We start from the raw sequence: 26,845 nt of genomic DNA, 5'->3' as shown, positions 1-26,845 counted from the left end.
AGAAGAGTCAGGGAAGCCTATTTGGCCTCCAGCTGCAGCAACTTGGTAGAAAAGAATCCCATTCCCTGAGACTGAGGCACAAGGGTGCCTATTTGGGCTGGGAGATGTTGGGTTGGAGATACCTGATGGGTTATATGGTTGGACCTCCTGGGTTCTAGACTGCTGCTCATCAGTAGACTGAAATGTGACATGGGTGATCTAGTCCAACAGAAGGAACCCAAGAGAGGTTGGAAAATTTGGCCCCACTCCTACCAGAAGAGTAGAGAAGAACACACACTGAGTTAGTGTCATGACTTAGCACCCCTCTTCTTTGGCTTCTTCATTCCACATCCACATTCTTTGCGAGGAAGGGAAAATCAGAAGGAAAAGCAGAGGAGCAGAGAGAATGAAGAGAGACGACAGACTATATCTAAGGAGTAAGAGAAAAGAATCCTGGGATGGGGACGGAAGCACCTTGGGCCACCTTGTCTATGTATTTAGAAATTTAGAAATTGCCATGTTCAAATATGGCCCGATGGATGGTCTCTCCCAAGCCCTCTCTTAAAACCTGTGCAGGGAGACAGGGAAGGGCCAAGGTCTGGCCAGTAGGAGATCCAGGGAGGGAGATGCTAGCGACACAAATTCCTTTAGCTTCCCACAAATAGATGCCAAAGACACAGATTCCCAGCTTCCCCGTTTAACCCACAACGCCCCTGCGGGACGCTGGGAATCTTTGTCATCCTCTTCCCCCCCAGCTTTTCCTTACTCTGCAGCTTTGCCGCCTTGTCTCCCAGGGTGGTGCTGTGCGTGTACCCCCACCTCTGTGAGTGTACCCCTGGGTACACTCTGAGCACTGGGGTAAGTGCTCAGAGCTCTTGGGGCACCAGCGGCAGCAGCCCTGGGTGCTCTCAGGAGATAAAGCGGGACAGGGAGGGTGCTGGATTAAAGCCACTGCAACGCCGGATCTCCATGGTGACATCAACCCTTCCTGCTTGTCATCCTTGCAAGCCCCCCTTCCACGGTCTCTTATCCCAAGCTCTTCTTCCCCCGTCACTTCCACCAGAATGAAGAGGGGCTCATAGGCCAAAGGAACCACTTATCCTTTTGTTCCTGTGAGGAACCTTATTTTCAAACATTCAGTGAAATATCATCGGCAGAGGCAGAAAGGCGAGAGCAGCACACACGTGCAGAATCGCTCCCTGCTGGTCTGAGCATCACCTATGAAACAACTGTGACACACCAGGTGTCCCTTAAAAGAGGAAAGAGAAAGCAATTATCACCCTACCTGGATGGACGGAGCTCTCAGGCAGGTAAGGAGCTCTCTGCTCTGAGTCTACCATGTCTTGTCCCTCAAGGTCATCTTTGCTTGTGGTGTCAGAAGCCCCACACCCTGAGCTTTCCTGCTTTTATTCTTGCTATCGTCAGTGTGACCCGCTCTGTTTTTTGTGTCCTTGAGGAGATCAGAGAGCTAGGGACTGAGCTAAGCCCCTGCTTCTGCCACAGTTCTCCAGCTTGTCCCTTTGGCTCCATTCATTTTCTCCGCACTTTTGGAAAGGAAGCCACACAGAGAACGGAGGGGTGCTTGCAACGTGTCATGACCTCGCAGTATAACATAAGGCAGAAGATGTGCACGGATGTGGTGTTTTGTGGTCTTTGTTCTTAGAGTCAGAGCCATGGGCAGGGAACCATCCCCCTGGGGCTAAGATCAGATTCTTCCCTCTAGGACCTATGCCGGACACACTCCTCCTAGCCTCGCTGCAGCCAGTCCGGGCTCGGGATCTGTTAGGGGAGCCAGCCTTCCCCCATGACTGTCCCTGAGGCTTTCTGAAGGGCGGCTCTGGTGGCTGTGAGCGCCACACCTCCCAATCCTCCTCCTCCCCACCAGCGCTTACCGCTCGAGAACCTCCACAGATGCTGAGCTGTGACTCCCTAGTCCTTACCTTGGGGGTTGTGGATGCCCTGCTTTGACTTAATATGCAAACATGCAAATCTAAGCAAATTATGTGCCTGGATTAGCTGAACAAAACATCTCAGTATCCATACGCTAGCATGGAGCTCAGCTATACCCTCTGCCCGAAAGCCCTCTGTTGTTGCTGATGCTTCCTTGAGTCCCCCGAGTCCCGGGCCTCTTACCCTCTGGGTCTGGTTGTTGGTCACCAGTTCATAGATGGGGGCTGCTCTGGTCACTTCCAGCAGGACTGGCTCAGCCGGAGTGTCAGGGCTGGATGTCACGTGGCACAGGGGACAGGAGGAGGGGCATCGTCCCTTGCTCTGGCATTCCATGCGGACCCCAGCTGCCATGCGCTTGGTGCCGGACTCTGACAGGCTGGCGATGTACTCTGGGAACGTCAGCACCTTGGGGTCTCTTTCCCGCTCCTCTGACTCGTCGGATGGGGAGTTGCCTGCCAGACCCAAAATGAAAAGGGACAATGAGGCAGGCGAAAGAGCAAGGTCTTGCATGATCTCGCGGCCCCTGAGTGCTGGAGTCAAATCTTAGGAAGGTCACAAAATGTCACTGTTAGGGACATGACTCTGATGTCCCCGTCAATGCGGGGAACCCGTCCTCCCTCTAACCTATTAGGGTTCAAATGACCTTCCATATGTGAGATCGGGTTGTTTCCTTTTGGAGACTCCTCAGCTCCCCCCATCCCCTCCTCGGAGGGATGCCTCGGCGGTGTCTGTGCGGAGTCTGCGACTGTCAACAATCCAAATGGTAACAACAGTGATGACTCTGGGACTCAGTTCTTCATCCGTAAGATGAAGATATTCAATGTGCCCAGAGGTGAAGTGTGAGGAATAAATAAATGGCAACATGTTTTTAAAGCACATAACACAGTGGCTAGTACATGTCCAGTCATCATCATAAGAGTTTTAATCAGAAGGAGAGGTAAGTTTACTTAAACTGTGAAGTAAGGTCTGTCATGGGCCCCCTTGAACCCATGCAAGAGCTCTCTGCATGGAGTTCCACCACTGCACCCATCTTATGGAGGAGGAAAGCGAGGCCAACACCCTCAAGGTCACACAGCGAGGATGTTGTAAGTGCTGGGGTTTGAATCCAGGTTCGTCCGATTCCAAAGCCTTGAAGTTACTGGGAAGGAAGAGGACTTTTCCGCTTCCTTATTCTTCAGTGTGTGGAAGATGGGAGGGAGCTGGGGCCCTCCAAAGCAAAGAGACAGATTTATAACATTAGGCTTTGATTGATGAGTGAAAGGTAGTTAGAGAAATTCTTGGTTTATTTTTGGTGACAAAGATGAGAAATGCCTACCTGCAAATAAGTAATACTTTGTTCCCTGTGGAAGGAAACACGGCTGGGAATTTGTGTTCCAAGCCTTCATGATTTCCCATCTAACTTATTCATGCTAGACAAAGATGGAAGTACAGTCCACTGACCAAAAGCCCTTGGGCCTCGTAAGAGATCCCAGACCCTTCACGACACAGCTACAGATCCAAACATGAAACAATTTCATGGAGACCAGTGGGCTTCTAGAAACAAGGGGCAGATACAGAACATTCGTTCTGGTCATCTTGGACTGCTCAGGAACGTGGTACTTGATGGGCCAGATCGTTGAGGGAAAATGACTAGAAGGGTTTGTAAAGGGGTTTTACAGGGTGACTGCAAGCTACAGCTCACAGACTTTCTAACAGGGTTCTCTTTTGTGGGGTCCAAGGAGCTCTCTGCACTCCTCCCCTGGGTTTGCTATGTAATCTGAGCCCATTTGGACATGTCACGAGACATTACGACACTGTTGTTTCCCAAATGAACACCCTCGTTACGCAGATGAGGCAGCTTCCTCCAGAAACTCCTTCACACTAACGTGAAGGACTCACTCGGTGACTGTAAACGTGAGGTATCATTTATTTCACATTTGCAATTTGTTTAATAACAAACCCAGAGTTGAACTGAAGACTTCCCTAGGTTATAAGAACTGTATAAGTGCGTACACCATAAAGAAGAATGAGGTCTAACAGGGAGGCCCAGGAGCCCACACCGGCCAGCCCCAGAGGCACTCACTGCCACCTATAAATCCTGATCCACATTCAGGTTTAGGTGCCCTGGTCAGCAACGCCGCTCCCCCCCCCCGCCCTGGCTGGGAGTGATTGTAAGGTGAGCACAGTCTAGCAGGGCTCTCCCCACCCAGGCCCTGGCCATGCCTCAGTCTTCTTCAATAGGCTTTATGGACTGGGCAGAGATAAGGGAGGTTTGGATTCTTGAAATGATTTCTAGAAAAACGGGCCTTCTTTCACTGAGAAAGTAAATGAAATTTTTAAAAAATCAGAAAAGACACAGTGTTTCTTTCCAAGACAAAGTTTAAAAAATTCTTGCTGTGCAAGAAACCATGCCAGAGAGCTTGAGGGTCTCTTGGAGGGCCCTCATGGCCCTTAGAGTCAGAAGCATTTCATTAACCCACAGCCCTCCTTTTGTTGAGAAAGGATTCAGCAGGGGCTGGGAGAGTTCCCAGGAAATGACCACTAGAGGGGGACAGCAAGTCTAAAATGACTTCCGTGAGCACACTCACTGTGATGAATTCTGTGTGGCCACTTGGGCACCACACAAAAACTTATGGAGAAGTAACCCTGGTTACTTAAAAAAGTTGTGGTACCATTTTTTTTTTCAAAGAAATAGTATGAAATTAACAAGTAACGTCATTCCATAAAATGTATCCCAAGGAGAAACATCCACAGTGAGATACAGAAGTAACTGAGAGACAGAAAATTAAAATCCCCTGGATATCCTTCACATGAAGTAAAATTTAATTCAAGGGAGAAATACTAGGTCACCTTTTCTCTCACCCTTTAATTCCCTAATACCCAAGAACTCCGCCCCCTCCTCCCCACCACAAACCCTATAAACATCCCTGTGTGGGACTACGGCCCATCCGTTATTTCCGAGGCACCGGTGCACAGACAGATGTGGCCACTAGAGGGCACTGCATCCCCAAACACAGTGGAGCACAGTGACCACCTCCCTGCCCTCCAGCGCTCATTCATTAAGGCTTGTAATTGCTGTAAACATTTGAGGGGCTGTTCCCTGGCTGCTGTCTTCTGACGATCCCAATTAAAATCAAAACTCGGGAATCGCCCTCCCTATCTCCCGGCCCCGGACAGGTGCAAGGTTAGGGAGGAGAGAGGCATGGGGAGGAGGATGGCAAAGAAGAGGGGAGCAGACCGCCAAACTCCTGTTTTAATCCAGAAGCCAATTTTCCTTCTCCTGAAAATATTCTGCTCCTTAGAAAGGGGGCCTGCTGAAGTCCCCTCCAGTTCCCTCGTCATGCTGTACGGAGCTGTCTGGAGAGGAGCCGGATTTATACAGAGGTGATGAGCAGGGAACTCCCAAAGCCATCTATTCAGGCTACAGAGAAGAATAGAGATGTGTGTGTGAGAGAGATTTTTCAAAGAGGAAATGCATTTTCCATGCGCAGTTGAAGACACAATTGGGAAATACCCCTTAAAATGATGGAGTCCGGTGGTGAAAGCCCAAATAAATCTCCCTTTGCCCAAAGAGAGCACCTATAACCATCATCTCTGTGGTCTGTGAAAGAGTAGTTCAAATCCTAAAAGCTCCAGGAGAGTCTGATCTTTGACATTTGCTTTTAACTCCCCCTCCATGTTGCAGCAGGCAGAAGAGCAGTGGGTGTGTGGAGAGTCACGGGGAGGAGACCCCGCCTTATTTCCTTATGGTTCAGCAGCTCCCCCTGCACTGGCCCCTCGGATGACGTTCCATAGGCACTTCTTGCCTCTTAGCTCCCTCTAGCTCCTGGGTGGAGACGCCTGAGCACTTTAAGACACTATGCAGTCTTTTAGTAAAATGAACATACGATTTCAACAAGTTACAAAGTGTCTGGACATAAGGAAGGAGCTACAGCTGAAGTCTTAAAAGATTATAATTGGCGAAGGTGCCTTGTGATCAAGAAGCTCCAGGTGCGACCCCCTCTGATCCCTGGTTGCAGAATTCATCTCACTGCTCCCACGGAGGCGCTGCAGTCCAGCAATGAGACTTCGCTTTCTTATAAGTAGAAGAACAGCCAACCTGGAATGTAGTTAACAGCCCCAAAACTGCAAAGCATTTTGCAAATACAGTCTGCTATAAATAAATGCCATTTGCTTTAGGCTAAATCTGTATCCTACAGCACACAGTGGATGAATTTCCCCAATAGAATATTGTGGAATGAGAATATTGGCATCCTCGATGTTCAGACTCTCACTGTGGATGTGCCCGTGGCCTTTGCCGTGTGCACCCTGACCCACCTAGGCTCACGAACCATACGAAGATGATCAAAGTGACCGGCCCGTCCTCATGGAAGGTCTGCTCTGCTGGTAGGAACCAACAGGTCACGGAGTTGGAGGGAGACGGGATGAAGTAAATTGCTATGATTCCTGTAGGACTCTGGGGCTGCTTAAGACTCTCTCTCCTGAGTTGGTGCCCAAGGCAATGAGATGCTAATGACATCACAGCTAGAACTACAGAGGTAGTTCATTAGGCAGCCAAGAAATCAAATGAAACTAATTAGACACTCGCTCTCAGAGACAACTCACGATCTACAGGAAAGAAAGCTTGACATGGGGCAAATAAAGCACAGCCATGGCCAGCTGTGCCCAGGAGCCCACCGACACCCCGCCTTTCATCTTTTCCGCAGCCCGCTCTTCTTCCCACAGGGCGTCCTGTGGGTCTCTGAATTCACATTTCCATCCATGCGCTCGAGCCCGGACCAGTCTGGGGATGTATAGTTACATCCTTGGACAGAGAGGTTCAAGTCACCCTGGATGACTTAAACTGAACTCCTAGACTTGCCATAAGCCAGTCTCTGAGACCGGAATTAAGTACAATGTGACGGATTAATAACCAGGGGAAGGAAGAGAGGGCATATATGGGCCACTTCTCTCTACTCCTCTGTATGAGACAGTGAGTGTTTGGGGCCAGTAACTGTGTCTTTATCGTGGGAACTGCATCCCTAGTTCAGGTGTATCCATATTCATCATCTCCCTCCCTGCCTTTGTCTCTCCTCCCTCTATGTATATATACATGTATATGTTTTGGGGGGAAGGGTATATGCTTTTGGGGGAAGGGTAAAGGGGGTGAACATAATAACTCATGATCATAGGTCTAAAATTTCAACACAAGCCAAACAAATAATACAACCAAAGCATTTATGAACTGCTAGCCCCTCACTAAAGCTTTAAACCATCAAGTGGCAAGAACAAAACTTTCGTCCAACAACAGCCAACTCTTGTCTCTACCCAGACCTCTTCTGTGAGTATTATTAGTATCATTAGTAGCTTGCTTGGAAATCCACTTGAATGTCCAACAGGGACTTCATACTCAACATGTCCCCAACTGCTGTGGTCATTCCTCCACACTGTCCCCAGCCACCTACTCCTCGGGCGAAGGGGCCAGCTCAGCATACCGCCCCAGCTTCCTCGTTGCTCAGCGTGAAGTCTCAGCTTCCCTGTTGGTTCTCCCTCACCCTCCCAACCAAACATTTGGTCTTCACATCCTTTATCTGCCCGAACCGTCCATTCCTCTGCTCGCCCACGGCTGCCCTAGGGCACCGCAGCATACAGTGTGAGGTCTGATTCAGACTGCCCAGGATTGATTTCTGAACTTCTCGCCTGTGAGCAGTACAATTTGGGGGTGAGTTTAACTTTTCTGTGCCTTGGCTTTCTCATATATAAAAAGGAGACAAAAACTGAACTGATGTAGTAAAGCTAGGGTAAAGATTAAGTGACATAATCTACGAAGAGAGTTTCGAGGAGCCTGGGATGGAGTGAATACTCTTGGAAATTAATTCTTCTCACAATGCCTGCCTACTTGCCTACCCCACCCACCAGCCGCACCATCGGATGGGCTCCTTGGGGGCCAAACGGTGTCTTGTTCTTCCAGTGTCACAGCCCACAGTGCCTAACAAGTAGCTAATGTATTTGGCAATTCATTAAGCAAATATTTATTGAATGCCTACAAATGTTTGTCGAATTAATAAATCATTCATAATGACTTGTATACAAAGTGACGAGGTACTAACGAGACAGGCTGGGTTCCAATTCATTTCCCTCCTTGATGTCCTGGATTCTTTGGAGATTTTTCTAGTTTCCTCCTAAACAGAGGAGCATCAATCCAGAACAAGTTCCCCATCTTTTAGGTACAAATGCAACCTGGCCTGAGATTATGTAGTTGCAAAGATTTCAGGAAATACTGCAGAAAGGCAGCTTGCAAACTGTGCAAAACACACATAGGCATCCCAAAGGTTGTTGATGTGCACGGAGTTATCTACCTTGGGGCTGAAGGACTTAAGCTTAAGAAGAGGAGCGGCCAATTGTGGCATCGAGGAGAAGACGGCGGTTCTCCTGTGACTAGTCAATGCGGGAAAGTTGTAGGCACTAGGTGTCGCAGAGGAGCTAGAGGGGCTGATCGGTGCCCTGGGCCATGAGCACCACATAGCAGCTGAGGCGGAAGGCACATCACAGTGGGGGTGTGGACAGCACTGGGAGCTGAGCAACAGCACTGGCACCAGAATTCAGCATCGCCTTCCTCTTCCCCAGCAAAAAAAAAAAAAAAAAAAAAAAAGTGGTTGTAACAGCAAGAGTCGGGTGACACTCTGGAACCCGAGAACGGTCGTAAGGGTGGGGTGAAACAGGAAAACCCCGGTCTTCAGCTGTTTTCCTGCTTTGCCTCAGCTCAGCCTGTACACAGGAACCCACCCGAGTTCCCAGCCTCACATTCATCACTACCTGTTAGCTCAGAGGAAGCACATCTTTGGGGATGTGCTTTTGGGATTCAATGCTAGAAAACCACCAGTTCACGACTGTCCAGCGTGTTCCGAAACAGTCCTAACTCCACAGGGTTTATGTTTCTGTCCTGTCCTACAAATGAATTCCCTTTTTTTTTTTTTAAAGAAATCCTCTTTTTTTTTTTTTTTTTTTTCAGAATATGTTCCTTACCTTTTGTCCTAAAATTAAAGTTTATGGAACTTCAGGTTTAATTCTTTGGTATTTCTTCAGGAAGTTTCTGGAAATAGCAAATGGCCTTTTTTATAAGGGTGAGCAACATTTCTGGGTGTGGTGAGGTCCAGTGTAAGTAATTAGCAGTCCTCAAATATCCACTGGGCACCTTAGCCAAGCACCATTAACTGGGAGGTTGAGGAAAAGGTGTCTTCTGGAAAATTGAATTTTTTGTTTAATTGATACTTAGCCAGAAACTGCTTACTTTTCCTCCAATTCTCGTTGACATTTTTCTTCTCTAAAAATGCAGTTTTCCAATTTTCTGCCTGCCTCGTGAAGCATTGCCTACCAAACAGAATTAAACCTTTCCCCAAGGCCCCTCCAGGTGATCATTTTGTTCATCAATTATGACTATGCAGATCTGGAAGCTATAGGAGACAGAAATAAAGCGGTATACACACCCCAGAAGGCTTTTAAAAATTGATCAATAACATAAGGTTACATTTTCTTAAGACTGCCCCCCTCCCTTCACAGGCATGTTTGTCAAACAACCACCTGATTGAGGCTCCTGGCTGATTAGGTTTGTGTGAGACTGAAGTTTTGGAGTCCGCGCAGGGCTTTGTCTTTGCCAGAAGGAGTTAGTCCCCTCTGGTATGGGAACAGTTAGCGGAGTAACAGACTGACCAAACCTCTGGCCAGAACTCACCAGAGCCTCAGTCGGCCTCTTTTCTGGTCAGTCATAGTGACAGTCCGTCTAGGAGAGGCTAGGTACAGAAAAGGTATAGCAGCATCTACCACGGGGCTAATAAAAACACAAAGATAGTCTTGGCCTCGTAGTGACTCCCACTGCGCCCCTTTTAATCTTAAGCTTCGTGTAAAGAGGGGAAAATGAAGACAGCTCGGTGAACCACTGAGATGCCCGGAGACCCATCTCCCCACAGCCTGTGGGTCTCAAGAGCATCAAAAATAAAATCCATGAATTCCTAGGAATCCCTAAAGCTTTGACTTCAGAAATGAGCCCTTCTCATCTGCTTGACGGCTAGTCCCCAATGGACAAGAAGCTGCCTGATGTTTTAGTGGGCTATTGTGGTTCTAGTGGGCTGTCGTGGCTCTCCCCCAAAGCTGGGTGCTTGATACGCATTCAGCACATACTCAGAGATGGCAAGAAGCGGAGGGATTTTATCTCTCTCCAGTCTCATTGCCTGCAACTCAGGTCTGCACCCCAAAGCCTCATTAGGATTCGCCACAAAGGCCAGGCCAGGTAACCTGAGGTGACGGGGCGGGGGGGTTGGTTATCTGGGAGCATTGACTAAGTGCACACATGTGTTGGGTATGGGAGACCGGGCTGGCACCACCTGTTCTCCTCCCACGCCCGAAGAGTCTTTCTCCCTTCCTTCCTACCTACCTTCCTTCCTTCCTTCCTTCCTTCCTTCCTTCCTTCTGTGCTTCCCTATAGGTTTACCCAGTGCCTCTCTGCCCCCGTCATCCCTTCAAGAAGTAATTCCACTGGACCTTGGAGCCCACATCCAGAGGAGGACCCAGCACTGTGTCAGACAGGCTCTGGTTTTATGTTTTATGTGTCCTATGTCTGTCCAGGATGGGGCCCTACGCATCCGTGTGTACCTAGAACCAGCACCTAGTACCCCACAGGTGTTCCCTCATCCTTGTCTCGAACGTCATAAATGCAGGGGTACACTGTCCAGCACCCCCTTCTGTGATGTTGACATGATTCCATTTTTTTCATTTGCCTCTTACAGTCCCGGTCTTCATTCACCAAACGCCTTTCGTACAACTCTGCGTGGCTCCCCCGTTCTGTTCCTATCCAGTCCCTCCCCCTTCATTTCTGAGGGCTGCCAAAACAAGTCACCACAAAGGAGGTGGCTTCTAGCAACAACAATTTATTCCTCCAGTTCTGGGGGCCGAAAGTCCAACGTCCAGCTGTCGGCAGGGCCGCAGTCCCTTTGCAGGCGCTTGGGAAGAACTTTCCTCACCTCTTCCACCTTCTGGTGGCTGGGGGCATCTCTTGGAGACTCTCAGCTTGGAAGCGCCTTGCTCCAGTCCTGGCCTCAGTTGTTATGTGGCCTTCTCCTGGGTGTCCAAATCTCCGTCTCCCTTCTAAAGACCCCAGTTACTGGATTTGGGGTCCACCCTAAGTCCAAGATTACCCCATCTTAGTGATACCTGCAGAGAACCTATTTCCAAATAAGGTCACATTCTGAGGTTCCAGGTGGGCATGAAATTTAGGGGGACACCACTCGACCCACTGCAATGTCCACGGCCTTTAGCACTGTGACATAACCCACAGAGCCCTCCCTGAACTCACCGCCAGCAACGATTCATTTGCTGGCCACTTGGGAGCTGACCATTCCTCTGCAGGACTTCCTCCCAGGGCACCAGGCGATGGGAAGAGGGATGGCGTTTCCAGCTCCCTCGGTGCCCCAAGGCCCCACGGCTGCTGTGTGTGGCTTCTTGTCAACATCAAAATAAACCTGACATAGAGATTCAGAGTCACAGCCTTCCGGATGCACAGAGCTGCATGGGATTTTCCCTGCTGATTTGCCAGACAGAGTGGCACGGGGAGGGAGGAGGAGGACCAGGCTTAGAGAGAGGTGAAAATAAGGGACACCTGCAGGATGGCTCTCTGCACATCTCCATTAGCAGAGACCACGTGAGTGAGTGAGCACGCTCAGCGGCTCCCAGAAAAGAGCCTCCGGTGCACTTGTCTGGAGGTTAAGGCCTCCCTGCCCCCCATCGCTCTGCCATCCGTTCTTGTGTTTCCTGTCTGGGAAGCTGAGCTGAGAAGCCAAGTGTGCCTCTCAGACCACTCAAAAGCAGACGATCCCACCCACCCCTCCACCCGGGGATCTCCCCTAGAAGGAGCCGGGATTGCTCCAGGGCGTGGCCCAGGCACAAGGAGAGAGAGGAAGCTGGACGAGAGAGAAACAGAGGGCTCTCGGCCCCGGGGTGTGCCTCTGCTAATGTTGAGGGCTCTGCTGGGGGCCTCTTTGAGCTCCCAGTCGGATTAGGCATGGAATTAATGATGCTTCCCTCTCTTTACTGGGCAGCATTATTTCCCAGCTGAGGGTGTCCAGGAGTCCCCTTAGCTTTGCCAGAACCATCCCCTCGGGGACACTCTGTGTGATTCCTTCTACCTCCTTCTCCATTCACTCGGTCGCCCACCCTATAGGCTCCAGCTCAGACAGGCCCCATCGCCTTTTCTTTCCGGCTTCACATCTGGGAAAGGCCAGCATAATCGGGAGAAACTCCGTGACTGTTCTGAAATGGGGAGAAATGACATGTGCCCAGGACTTGCCCTGGCCCCACGTGACAAGAGCCGGGCTGTGCACAGTGTGTGTGTGTGTATGTGGGTGGGGGGCAGGTGCAGACATAAGTTACATGCAGGTGGGAGCCTCCTGGGGCTTATGTAGCTCCTCCGTGAGAGATTCAGTGCCTTGCTGAGACACTGTGGAGTCTGGCGTATAAATATCTTTAACTACCAAACGGTCTAGAAATTTCTAATAAAAATATTATTCAATAATAATACTACTCCAGCCAGCAAGGGAATGTTGTAACGGTCTCCATTTTCCTCTTGATACTCATCTAGCTTCTGTTTTTCAAATGAATTTGGATGTTAAATCCTTTCGCTGCCCTGACCAATTTATTCTGCAAATTAACTATATATGACAGAACTTAAAGTCCGTTACCACTTAGCTTTGCCTCACTGAAATTTATGCCGCTTCTCTGCCCGTTGGAGCCACCCGCTCAGATAGACTGTGGCTCCTGGTGGTGATTTGGATTCCTCTGAAGTCCCTCACCTCTTGGTCCTCATCTCTTGAGTTTCAAATGTGCTGAGTGGACCAGGCCCTTTTCACCTCTCGGCGACCTGCGCTCTATTCTCAGACACTGTGGTCCCTGCAGCTGCCCATCCAGCCCTAATCAAACTCTCCTTAGGAGATGTGGTTTCACCCGGAGCTGCGACCCACGCTGGTCTGTGAAGGGTCCTCCGTGGCTCATCTTGGCTTGTGGTGGAGAGAGCCAGACGCACGAGCAAGCAGGGGTTACAAGACGAAGAGGCCAGCAGTGTGTGGCACGTGGATGCCTTCTTAGATTGTGTCTGACAGAGTGTGGTGACCAAGGTGAGGGACAGAAATGGCGCCGTGTCAAGCCACACAAGTTGGTTCACTTCTGGGTGGCACCGAGTGGAGATACACTCGGACACTTCGTCGGTGGGAGGGGCAGTCAGGATCCCAGGGCACGTGAACACTGTCTTACCAACAACCGGGAGAATCTGGAATGGATTCGAGAAGACCTAGAAACAGGCTTGGGAGCTCTCTCTCCATGTATTTGAAGGGCTGTCACGCCAAGTGGGATCACATGAATTTCTGCACATTTCAGAGGGCACAGCTAAGATCCAAGGAAGGAAATGAGAGGGAGGGAGTTTACTGAATCGCATATTTTCATGGGGAGCGTACCGTATGTCAGGTAGACCGCTAAGGTACACGGCTACGTCTTTCTCTAAGTTCATTTCTCTGTGTGTGCGGTAGGGGAGTGGGTCGGAAAGTAGACACTGACAGGATGAGGAGTGATGCTAGAGGCATTGGGAATGGGCTTCCAGCACACCTACGAGGAATTTTTGAAATCCACTTCCTGGGGCTGGGGGATACTGAAGGAAGACTCTCGATTCCTTTGGGGACAAGTTCTATAGGAACTCAAAAGCGATACAAAGTAAGATGGGCAGCCTTGAAATGGCTGGTTGCGGGCTTGCAGATACGTCCCCGTGGAAGCAAGACAGTCACCGTCAGGGACAGGGACAGTGCAGCTGGGGGAGTGCTTCAGAAGGGCTTGAGTCCCCTCTAATAGCCAGGTGCTAAACTTCTATTATTCTGTGACCTGACCTTCTCCAACTTCCGCCAAGTGATCGGAGCAGCAGGGCTGGGGACCCGCATTCTATCCAGCCCACCAAATGATGCTGACTGAGGATAACGTGCCAGGGCTCAGATAACACATTGGGATTTGCTATTCTAAACAGGAGTCATTTATTTTACAAATATTGTCAGAACCCTTCTTCCAAATTCTTCGAGTCACCCTAATATGTAAAAGAGATAAGAGCAGGGGAATAGACTCCCAGGCCCGTGGCATCATTATTGTTTGGAAAAATAAACAGCTCTATTGTTTATGGAGCCATTCAAGCATCTATCAGAGCCCCCAGAGCACAAGCAGCCTAATTTGAAAACTACTGATTCAGACTCCGATGACATTGGCCTGAGCTGTTCCAGAAGTAACCAAGCGTGCTCCCCAGGCGTGAGGACCGCATGCTGACCCTGAGAAGGAGAATGCCACCACCAGCAGAGTTCGATATGGGCCATCTACAGACTCTGCTTCCTGGATTTTATCAGACAAAAAGCACTATGCGCTCAGTCCTGCGGAGGTGGTAATGATGAAAGTCAGAAAACTATTATACTCTCGACCAAGAATGAATAGACCAAGACCTAGTCAATCATGCGAGTTCATCTCATAGAGAAAGGACTTGATGGAAACATGAGAAGAAGGCAACACCTCTGTAGAGAGTTTGGCTCAGGGGACAATAAAGTGAGGGGCAGATGTGGAAGCCAGACCCAAGACTCAACGAGTGCAGAGAGGTGCGCATATAAACACTTCCCATTATTAACTCCTCTCATTCAAAAATCATAAAGAGAATGTTATCATTACCTTCGACTGAGGTGACGCTGTGATTTTACCTGACTTCCCTGCACACATATAGCAACAGTAGATATTAAAGCAGTTACAAGTGTATACAAGTGTATAGGGGCTCCTGGGTGGCTCAGGTGTTTAGTACCTGCCTTTGGGTCAGGTCATAATCCCAGGGTGCTGGGATGGAGCCCCACATCGGGCTCCCCGCTGGGCGGGAAGCCTGCCTCTCCCTCTCCCACTCCCCCTGCTTGTGTTCCCTCTCTTGCTGTGTCTCTCTCTCTCTGTCAAATAAAAAAATAATATCTTAAATAACTAAAAAAAAACAATTGTAAGTATTAAAATGACCAGAGCTTTCTTGAAGGGGCCCCTGCCAAGGAAAAGAGAGGCTTTCATGTAGCAAGGCCCAGCTCTAACCACCTATAAAGATAGCCATCTGTCACCTTCAGTTTTTTTGTTTTGTTTTGTTTGTTTTGAGAGAGAAAAAGAGAGAGCACGAGCAAGCGAGCTTGGGGTGAGGTGGAGAAGGAGAGAGAGAATCCTAAGCAGGCTCCTTGCCCAGCACAGATCTCCACACGGGCATCAATCCCATGACCCTGAGCTCATGACCTGAGCCAAAGTCAAGTTGGATGCTTAAGTGACTGAGCCACCCAGGTGCCCCCATCTTGTCACTTGGGCCATTAAAGCCCCTGACACCGTGGTCTCCCTTAAAGTCTATTTTCTTTTGCACACACTCAGTTTTCTCATTTTAGTAAAGAAACTAAAGGTGGATAGAAAACAACAGCAAACAGTTAGTCAGAAAGACAGAAATGGCCTTACTCAGCCACTGAGCCAACAGAAGCTCCTGGACCCAATAGTGTGTGAGGACATGGTCTATGAGGGGGCCTGTCTCTGGGACCTTTGCTATGGGAACAAGGAAAGCAGAAAAGCAGATAGATGTCTGGTCTTGGCAAATGAAGGGAAGGCCAGAGAGGCATGAGGTAGGCCCATGTGTCTCAGCACGAGCAGCCGAGAATGACACTGTAAGCACGTCCTACCCCAGGCCACCACCTCAGCTGGCAAAGACTGTTGTTACCCAGAATTCCTCAACTCCTAAGAGGAGGCAGTTTGGCCTGGGTTCAAATTCGGAGCTCTGGGACATATTGTAAGATGCTTAAATTCTTTGGGCTCGTTTCTTTATGTGTTAAGTTGGCTAATAACATGACTTATCTCACAGGATGATTCTGAGAGGTAGATGGGATAATACACGTAAAATGGCTAGCCCAGCTTCCAATATCTTAGCTCTCAGCAGTAGCCATTGTTCACCATTATATCCCTGTTACCTAGCACAGTTTGGCACCCGGAAGGGACTCGAGACATACAAAATGAAGGAAAAACATACACATGAACTTCAAGGCTCAAAAACAACACAAGGATCTCCATGAACTAGAGACAGAATAAGAACACTCAGTGGTAAGGCTACCCTTGCAGGCTTCAAACCTGCTGGAATTAGCCCACCAAGGTTGCCAGGAGGTCAGTTCCTATACAGTTAAGGGATCAGAAGTCCCCGCTATCGTGGGGAAACAAAGCTAGGATTGAGGAAGGGCTCCCCTGAGGAAGGTATGCCTGGGTGCAGGCCTCAGCCACACTGAGCTGCCCGCCCGAGATGGCAGGGGGAGCGGAGCGGGAATGTGGCTGACCCACTGGCTTCAGTTCTGGGGCCACAGAGTCCCCGATGGCCCCACAGGATGAGAGAGTGGGAAGGAAAAGAAAAAGCTAAATTCATAATTAGCTTGTGACAACGTACTTCCAAGTACAGTTTGATGCATGACAATCAAAAGAGACGGCCGGTTTGCCTAACGGTGGCCTCTCAGGCATCCTTGTCGGCAGCATGACTGTTCAGTGACATGGTCCCATGGTTGCAAGGTGACCCTCAAGGCTGGCAAACCAACTCTCTAGCAGTTGGGTGATCTTTTCATCAACCTTAGGGGACAAATGGGTAGAAAAGATGCTGTTGACCGTGCTGAGCTTTAACTATTAAAAAAGAAAAAGTCACACTAGTGGAATAAGATTAAATTTTGATCCCCTGATCCAACCTTTCTAGATACAAAATATTTCTCCCTGAAATGCAATAGTACTTGGATAGGACCTGCAAGGGCCAGTGGGGGTCGGGGTATATAAATGGCAGCATTTAAGGACCTTGATTCCAAGTCTTGAATCACATTGTCTAATACTTAGGGGTTAGTACTAATAGAGTGCTAGGATTTCTGGATTCTTCTTTTATTTTCACAGGAAAGAGAAAAAGCAAATCCCTCCTAGGTATCAGCAAGACCCCAGGGGTGTCGTTCCCTCATATCAATCCAGAATCCAAAATCCACTGAGAAATACAGAAAATAAACCACTTCAGATATATAAAGTCATGAATCCTATCTTTTTCTAAAGCTTGTAGCTATAGAATCTTGGATTTAATTTTCATTCCTATAGTAACAAGTTGACTGGAGGACAATTCAGTCTAATGTCAAATAAAGCCACATAACCGCATCGATGTTCTGCCTGTGTGCGTGTGTGTGTACGTGCACACACCCCTAACAAAACACAATCTTCCCCCAGTGTCAGGAACTTAAGTGATGCCAAGGAAGCTGCAAAAAAGAAACTCCTTTAAAATGCTTGATAAGGAGCACGGGGTGTGGTGCAAAAATAATGAATACTGTTATGCTGGAAAAAAAAATGCTTGATAAGAAAATTCATCATTAGCATTTCCACCCTGAGGCACATCTAACTATACTTTCAGAAACAGCAGGAAGGAATGTTGTCAACAAGCAACTAATGCTGAAATGTTGTGTATCTAGAGGTAAGTACTCATCCCAAGGTTGTTGCCATTATTTATTTATTTTTTTTGAGTGCAAATCTTTTTAGACTCCTCTTGCGCTTCTAACTTCGGCCTCTCAGGACATTCTTTCCATCAAAAAGTTGGTTGACATCAAGCAAAAGTCAAAAGACCCAAACTGGAACTCAATTCAATTTGATAGAGCAAATACTAAGTTATTGAATGTCTATTTACAAGGTACTGTGTGGGTCTTTTGAATATACCAAAATGAATTATGTGTAATCCTTACATTCAAAGGCTGTATTATCTTGTAGAGGAGATAAGACAGATATATGAAATTTAAGGGCCATTTTTTTTTTTTTAAAACGGTCAGATAAGGACCAGATGATATTTGGATTAGACCAGGAAAGCTTCACTAAGGAGAGAGCTGCTGGGCAAGGCCATGAGGGATGAGAGCATCTTTTTTTTTTTCCTTTTAAACTTGATCTTTTTTTTTCAGTGTTCCAGAATTCATACCCATACCCAGTGCTCCATGCAATACGTGCCCTCCTTAATACCCACCACCAGGTTTACCCAACCCCCTCACCCCTTCCCCTCCAAAATCTTCAGTTTGTTTCTCAGAATTCACAATCTCTCGTGGTTTGTCTGTCCCTCCAATTTCCCCCAACTCTCTTCTCTCCATCTCCCAATTGTCTTCTGTGTCTTCCCTGTGCTCCACAAGTAAGTGAAACCGTGTGATAATTAACTCTGCTTGACTTATTTCACTCAGCATAATCTCCTCCAATCCCGCCCATGTTGATACAAAAGTTGGGTATTCATCCTTTCTAATGGAGGCATTAATACTCCATTGTATACATGGACCATATCTGCTTTATCCACTCATCTGCTGAAGGGCATCTTGGCTCTTTCCACAGTTTGGTGATTGTGGACATTGCTGCTATGAACACTGGGGTAGAGATGACTCTTCCTTTCACTACATCTGTATCTTTGGGGTAAATACCCAGTAGTGCAACTGCAGTGTAGCTCTATTTTTAATTTCTTGAGGAATCTCCACACTGTTTTCCAAAGTGGTTGCAACAACTTGCATTCCCATCAACAGTGTAAGAGGGTTCCCCTTTCTCCACAACCTCTCCAACACATGTTGTTTACTGTCTTGTTGATTTTGGCCATTCTAACTGGTGTAAGGTGGTATCTCAATGTGGTTTTGATTTGAATCTCCTTGATGGCTAATGATAATGAACATTTTTTCATGTGTCTGTTAGCCACTTGTATGTCTTCTTTGGAGAAGTGTCTGTTCATGTCTTTGCCCATTTTTTTACCTGGTTATCTGTTTTGTGTGTGTTGAGTTTGAGGACTTCTTTATAGATCTTGGATATCAGCCTTTTGTCTGTAGTGTCATTTGTGAATATCTTCTCCCATTCCGTGTGTTGCCTCTTTGTTTTGTTGACTGTTTCTTCTGCTGCGCAGAAACTTTTGATCTTGATGAAGTCCCAAAATTTCATTTTCGCTTTTGTTTCCTTTGCCTTTGGAGACATGTCTTGAAAGTAGCTGCTGTGGCCGATATCAAAGAGGTTACTGCCTATGTTCTCTTCTAGAATTTTGATAGATTCTTGCCTCGCATTGAGGTCTTTTACCCATTTCGAGTTCATCTTTGTGTATGGTGTAAGAGAATGGTCGAGTTTCATTCTTCTATACATAGCTGTCCAATTTTCCCAGCACCATTTATTGAAGAGACTTTTTCCCACTGTATATTTTTTCCTGCTTTGTCGAAGATTATTTGACCATAGAGTTGAGGGTCCATATCTGGGCTTTCTACTCTGTTCCACTGGTCTATGTGTCTGTTTTTGTGCCAGCACCATGCTGTTTTGGTGATCACAGCTTTGTAGTAAAGCTTGAAATTAGGCAACATGATGTCCCCAGTTTTGTTTTTCTTTCTCAATATTTCCTTAGCAATTCAGAGTCTCTTCTGGTTCCACACTAATTTTAGGATTGTTTGTTCCAGCTCTTTGAAAAGTGCTGGTGGAATTTTGGTCGGGATGGCATTGAAAGTATAGATTGCTCTAGGCAGTATAGACATTTTAACAGTGTTTATTCTTCCCATCCATGAGCCTGGAATGCTCTTCCATCTTTTTGTGTCTTCTTCAATCTTTTTCATGAGTGTTCTGTAGTTTCTAAAGTACAGATCTTTACCTCTTTGGTTAGGTTTATTCCCATTACCTTGATCCCCAAACCAGGCAAAGACCCCACCAAAAAGGAGAATTTCAGACCATTATCCCTGATGAATATGGATGCCAAGATTCTCAACAAGATCCTAACTAATAGGATCCAACAGTACATTAAAAAGATTATCCACCATGACCAGGTGGGATTTATCCATGGGATGCAAGGGTAGTTCAACATTCGCAAATTAATCAATGTGATAAACCAAATCAATAAAAGAAGAGTGAAGAACCATACAGTCCTCTCAATTGATGCAGAAAAAGCATTTGACAAGATACAGCACCCATTCCTGATTAAAACGCTTAAAAGTATAAGGATAGAGGGAAGATCCCTCAACTTCATAAAATCTATCTATGAAAAACCACAGCGAATATCATCCTTAATGCGGAAAAGCTGACAGCCTTCCCTTTGAGATCAGGAACACGACAAGGATGACCACTCTCGCCACTGTTGTTCAACATAGTCCTAGAAGTCCTACCAACAGCAATCAGAAAGCAAAAAGAAATAAAAGGTATTCAAATTGGCAAAGAAAAAGTCAAACTCTCTCTTCACAGATGACATGATACTTTATATGGAAAACCCAAAAGACTCCACCCCCAAACTACCAGAGCTCATATAGCAATTCAGTAATGTGGCAGGATACAAAATCAATGGACAGAAATCAGCTGCTTTCTTATACACTAACAATGAAAATATAGAAAGGGAAATTAAAGAATCTATTCCATTTTTTTTAATAAATATTTTATTTGTCAGAGAGAGAGGACACATAGGTGGGGGGAGCAGCAGGCAGAAGGAGAGGGAGAAGCAGTTTCCCCACTGAGCAAGGAACCCAATGCAGGACTCGAGGACCCTGAGATCATTACCTGAGCTGAAGGCAGATGCTTAACCAACTGAGCCACCCAAGTGCCCCACATGAGAGCATCCTTAATAACAAGAGCTACCATTTGTGGTAGGAGTTGGCAACTAATTCTACAAAGGGCCAACAAGTAAAGATTTTAAGGCCTGTGGCTCATGCAGTCTTGGAAACAAAGATTCACCTACACCTTTCTAGTGCAAAAGCAGCCACAGACAGTACCCAAGTAAACGGGCATTGCTCTGTTCTGATAAAATGTTTTTTATGGATACTGAAATTTAAATTTTGTGTCATTTTCACGTGTCATAAAATGTCATTTCCCTTTTCATCATTATTTTTCAATTATTTAAGGAGGCAGAAGCCATTCTTAGCTTGCAAGCCGTACAAACACAGATTTGCTTGTGGGTCAGAGTTTGCTGACCCCTGATCTCCTGAGTTCTCACTAGAAATACAGTGCTTTATGATATGGGATCTCATTGAATTCTTACACCTGTTTTGCAGGGTAGATGTTATCAGTCCATTTTCCAGATATCAAAGTAGAACTCAGAGGGCTTAGGTCATACAGATTTCAAAGACCCTGCTTTGAACCACTAGGCCATATGGCCTCCCAGGAATGGTAAGGAGCTTAAGGAATGGTGGAATTAATAGGTTTTCTTCAGCCAGAGGCATTCCCAATTCTAAAAACTCTTTTAACAAATACAAGGCTTGCTATCATGGCTGGCTCACAGTGAACTCATTTTAGATCTCTGCTATCATCATGTTCTTTCTCTTCACAAGTCATGCAGGGGGTGGATATAGTGTTTGATAACTTCGACTTTCTAGAATATATATTCTCCTGTATTTGAAGGGAAAAAGTACAGCCTTCTAGCATTCATTCCAACCCTTTGACCCCCTCTTCCCTCATGGCTGCCCGGAACCCAAATGCGGAAGGTCTTGTTAGTCCCTGTGGGTAATGTGTGTGCTTCAGACGTGATTCTCTCAAAGTTGCTAACTTCTTGGACATTCTGAGCAGCGGTTCTCTTGCACATGGCTTCTCTACTGTCTCTTGTTCAAAAGTGATTTAATGTAATAGAGAAGACAGAAAGAAAACAGGACTTGCCATGTTTTCCAAGCACCTGTTAGGAGGACATCAGGTGGAGTCTCAATCCTTCTTTGATTACCTTCCTTCTCTGAAAAGAGCCAAGTGTCCTTTATACAATCTGCAGACCACACTGGGTCATTGGTTCCAGATATGATACCAACAGCTTCATGTGTCAGCATACATTTATGTGACCAGCACCATGCTATGGATTGTGGAGAGCTCTAAAGTCTAAGATACTGACATCCAAGAGTTTGTAATCTCCTTGGGGTGGCAAGACTAACAAACATATAATAATGGTAATATTAATAATAGCTGTTCTTTATCAGACATCTCAGCACTCTACTAAATACTTTGTATACACTCTGTCCAGTAAAAGCAAACCCAGACTTAGTAAGTAGAGTATCATTCAAAAGGATTATTGAAAGGTGGCTGGGGTTGGGGGGGATACTATGGTAATATGAAGAGGGTATTGTTACAACAGGGAGAAAGCTCTGATGAGGTCTGCAAGCATCTCAAGAGTTAGGTAAAAACTTTCCTTTTACAGAAAGCACTAAACAAAGCTAGAAAGAACCAGGACTCCTATCCAAGTACTCATGAGGCCCAACCCTGCTTAGTTTCAGAGATCAGATGAGATCGGATAGGGACAGGGTGGTATGGTCATAGACATACCTCAATATCATCAAAGCCATCTATGAAAAACCCACGGTGAATATCATTCTTAATGCGGAAAAACTGAGACCTTTCTGCTAAGGTCAAAAACATGGCAGGGATGTCTACTATCACCACTGCTATTCAACATAGTACTAGAAGTCCTAGCCTCAGCAATCAGACAACAAAAAGAAATGAAAAGCATCCGAATCAGCCAAGAAGAAGTCAAACTCTCTTTGCAGATGATATGATACTTTATGTGGAAAACCCAAAAGACTCTATTCCAAAACTGCTAGAACTCACACAGGAACTCAGTAAAGTGTCAGGATATAAAACCAATGCACAGAAATAAGACGCATTTATATATACCAACAGCAAGACAGAAGAAAGAGAAATCAAGGAGTCGATCCCATTTACAATTGCACCCCAAACCATAAGATACCTAGGAATAAACCTAACCAAAGAGGCAAAGAGTCTGTACCCAGAAAACTATAAGTACTCATGAAAGAAATGAAGGAAGACACAAAGAAATAGAAAAATACTCCATGCTCATGGATTGGAAGAACAAACATTGTGAAAATGTCTATGCTACCCAAAGCAATCTACACATTTAATGCAATCCCTATCAAAATACCATCCATTTTTTCAAAGAAATGGAACAAATAATCCTAAAATTTATATCAAACCAGAAAAGACCTTGAATAGCAGAGGAAGGCTGAAAAAGAAAGCCACAGTTGGTGGCATCCGAATTCACGACTTCTAGCTCTATTACAAAACTGTAATCATCAAGACAGTATGGTACTGGCACAAAAACAGACACATAGATCAATGGAACAGAACAGAGAATGCCGAAATGGACCCTCAACTCTACGGTCAATGAATCTTCAACAAAGCAGGAAAGAATGTCCAATGGAAAAAAAGATAGTCTCTTCAACAAACGGTGCTCGGAAAATTGGACAGCCATATGCAGAAGAATGAAACTGGACTATTTCCTTAAACCACACACAAAAATAGAGTCAAAATGGTGAAAGACCTCAAGGTGAGACAGGCATTCATCAAAATCCTTGAGGACAACACAGGCAGCAACCTCTTTGACCTCAGCCACAGCAACTTCTTCCTAGAAACACCACCAATAGCAAGGGAAGCAAGGGAAAAAATGAACTACTGGCACTTCATCAAGATCAAAAGCTTTTGTGCAGCAAAGGAAACAGTCAATAAAACCAAGAGACAACTGACAGAATGGGAGGAGATGTTTGCAAATGACATATCAAATAAAGGGCTAGTATCCGGGGCGCCTGGGTGGCTCAGTGGGTTAAAGCCTCTGCCTCCGGCTTAGGTCATGATCTCAGGATCCTAGGATTGAGCCCTGCGTCAGGCTTTCTGCTCAGCAGGGAGCCTGCTTCCTTTCCTCTCTCTCTCTGCCTGCCTCTCTGCCTACTTGTGATCTCTGTCTGTCAAATGAATAAAATCTTTTTTTTTAAAGGGCTAGTATCTAAAATCTATAGAGAACTTATCAAACTCAACACCCAAAGAACAAATAATCCAATCAAGAAATAGGCAGAGGCCATGAACAGACATTTCTGCAAAGAAGACATCCAAATGGCCAACAGAAACATGAAAAAGTGTTCAACATCACTTGGCATCAGGGAAATAAAAATCAAAACCTCAAAGAAATACCACCTCACACCAGTCAGAATGGCTAAAATTAACAAGTCAGGAAATGAGAGATGTTAGCGAGGATGCGGAGAAAGGGGAGCCCTCCTACACTGCTAATGGGAATGCAAGTTGATGCAGCCAATCTGGAAAACAGTATGGAGTTCCTCAGAAAGTTGAAAATCAAGCTACCCTACAACCTAGCAATCGCGCTACTGGGTTTACCCTAAAGATACAGATGTAGGGACCTGAAGGGGCACATGTACCTGAATATTTATAGCAGCAATGTCCACATCAGCCGAAGTATGGAAAGAACCTAGATGTCAATCAACAGATGAATGGATAAAGAGGATGTGGTGTGTATATACAATGGAATAGTATGCAGCCATCAAAAATTGAAATCTTGCCACTCTGCCTACTTGGATCTCTGTCTGTCAAATGATAAATAAAATTTTTTAAGGGGGGGGGACTAGTATTCAAATCTATAGAGAACTTATCAAACTGAACACCCACAGAACAAATAATCCAAGTGAGAAATGGGCAGAGGCCATGAACAGACAATTCTACAAAGAAGACATCCAGATGGCCAACAGGGAATATCCAACAATGTGGATGGAACTAGAGGGTATTATGTTAAGCAAAATAAGTCAATCAGAGAAAAACAGTTATATGATCTCTCTGATATGAGGAATTTGAGGCAGGGCGGGGGGTCATGGAGGGCAGGGAGGGAAAAAATGAAACGAGATGTGATCAGAAGGGAGACAAACCATAAGAGACTCTTAATCTCAGGAAATAAACTGAGAGTTGCTGGAGGGGAGGGTGGGAGGGATGGGGTGGCTGGGTGATGGACATTGGAGAGGGTATGTGCAATGGTGAGTGCTGTGAATTGTATAAGACTAATGATTCACAGACCAGTACCCCCAAAGAAAAAATACATTATTTGTTAAAAAAATAACAATAATTAAGAAAATAATAATAATTTTAAAAAAAGAACGAGGAGTGGGGAAGAAGTTTGAGGCTAGCCTCTTCTCAGGAGGGACAATATGCTCATTCACACTGATCGTGGGCCAAAAATCATGGGTGTAACTAAAGGTCAATAAGCAAGCATTTTGTTCTGATCTATCACTGGAGACAGCAGTTGAGATGATCCTTTATAGAGCAAAGAATGGGGATTTTGCGAGTCTGTATCCTTCCTGTAAACGAAAGAGGCAACCATGAGTCTTCTCATCACCTCACGGGGAAGGGTAGTTCCTCGTGGTAGGCCATTTTCCACAACACGAAGGATGACTGGATTTGTTCATGTCCAGGTAAGGTTCAACACTCAGTTCTTCCCAATGACCTTAGTGGTGGGTGCTGAAACTGTCCCTCCCTTATTGATGACAGACCCGAGCAGCAGAGAAGGAAGTCACTTTGCCCCCAGTCACAGAGCTGTACGTGGAGGAGGTGGAACGTGTCCCTGGGCCTGGCGGACTCCAGGTGCACAATCAGTCCCCCGTCGTGTGGTTGAGACGGTCAGCATCCAAAGAGTCTAGAGCGCCAGAGAAGTCTCGGAAGGCTTCTTGAAAGACCACATTTTACGAATTGGAGTTGCTGATGAGGTGGTCAGGGACAACGTGGATGATCAGGGCAGGGCCATCAAGGTCAAACAAAAGAGGCGAAGGGGGCCAAAGAGTTCTTCAAAGAGTTTCACTCTGTGACACCGATTTTTACATGAAGTGACGCAGGTCAGGTAGCGCCATACCGAATGGGCCCCTGAAGAGCCAGACCAGAAATCTCGGGCTTGACGCAGAAGTAGGAAGGCATGGAGCACGGAAGTGGGCGAGGGAGATGAGGCAGGCAGTGCAGTGTAGACCGACTTGGAACAAAGTCTGAGTAAACGGAGCCCAGAAGTGAACGCGACCGGCCAGGGCACAGCAGTAACGAGGCAGGCCTGGTGGTCTGCACTCAGGGACAGCAATCATGTGTCCGCCCAGGAGGGGCAAACCGAGGGGGTACTGCAGAAGACATACAAGGATTTGGTGCCTCATCTGGAAAGAGGAGGTTCAAGCGAAAGCTTATGCCTTATTAGAAGCTGTGTAATAAACACTCATGATTTTCCCAAGTAGGTTTCATAGAACTTTTGTTTTTTGGAATAATGCTAGGATGCGCTCCTAGCATTATTAAAAATAGCAAATAGAAAGACAAATAAAAAAGATGTTCAGGCTCTAATATGAACAAACAACCCAAGTGAAAGTTAAGCGGTTTTCTCGTAAATCTGCAGAAAGCCTTTAGAATTCTAATATGTGTTACAAATCTCCAAAAAGGAAATAATTGCATGCAGTGTTTCAGAAAAATAATCTGAACATGGAATTCACTCCCTGCGGAGTATCTTGTTGGACTGCTGTGGGACTGCACCCCTCCTGGAAGAGACTCTAAGAGTTCACATTATTGAGGACCTACTATGGGCCAGATGCTCTAACAGCCTCAAGACTTAGTCCTCATAATGCTCTGCAATATTAGCATCGTCCCATTTTGCAGATGAGGACACCAAGGCCCAGAGGCTTTGAGTCATTTGTCCTAAAATCACCCAGCCCCATCCTTTTCCTCCCCCACCTTGCACCCCGTTTCCTTCTATACCTAAAGAGATGAGGTCTTCAAACCTGGACTTCTCTGGCTTTCTCCAGAACACCCCAATTACTGCATTTTGCTTTCAACAACTTCTGAAGGCCTCTTCCGGGATGCAGGATGTCATGCATCACGGGCCTACAGAGAGCAGCTTCCGCTGTATTGGCATTCAGCTGCTGCTTCCTGGGGCTTCTGGTGGTGTCATTCACATTTTAGATGACTCTTACCTTTGTTCCCTCAAACCTGACATCTATAAACATGACAACACAGGCAGGAGAGGGCACAATGAGCCATCTCCAGCTCCTTAAGGCAGGCTGGTGTGACGTGGGGAGGAGACGGAGGGCACAGGTAAGTCCTGACGCCTCAGGCATCCCTAGAA

The 26,845-nt window shown here is 46.4% G+C and overlaps 1 protein-coding gene across 2 annotated transcripts in view; it reads right to left on the bottom strand.

The window, feature by feature from the left end:
* ASTN1 (astrotactin 1) overlaps positions 1-26,845 on the bottom strand; it is a 317,340-nt gene that overhangs the window by 31,705 nt on the left and 258,790 nt on the right. For both annotated transcript variants that reach the window (XM_032318415.1, XM_032318416.1), the window contains exon 17: positions 2,113-2,381. In XM_032318415.1, coding sequence (XP_032174306.1) covers positions 2,113-2,381 — 269 coding nt within the window. The remainder of the gene's footprint in view (positions 1-2,112; positions 2,382-26,845) is intronic.

The sequence above is a fragment of the Mustela erminea genome, chromosome 17 (assembly GCF_009829155.1).
Source record: "Mustela erminea isolate mMusErm1 chromosome 17, mMusErm1.Pri, whole genome shotgun sequence".
NCBI lineage: Eukaryota > Metazoa > Chordata > Mammalia > Carnivora > Mustelidae > Mustela > Mustela erminea.
This window is presented reverse-complemented; position numbering and strand designations above follow the sequence as displayed.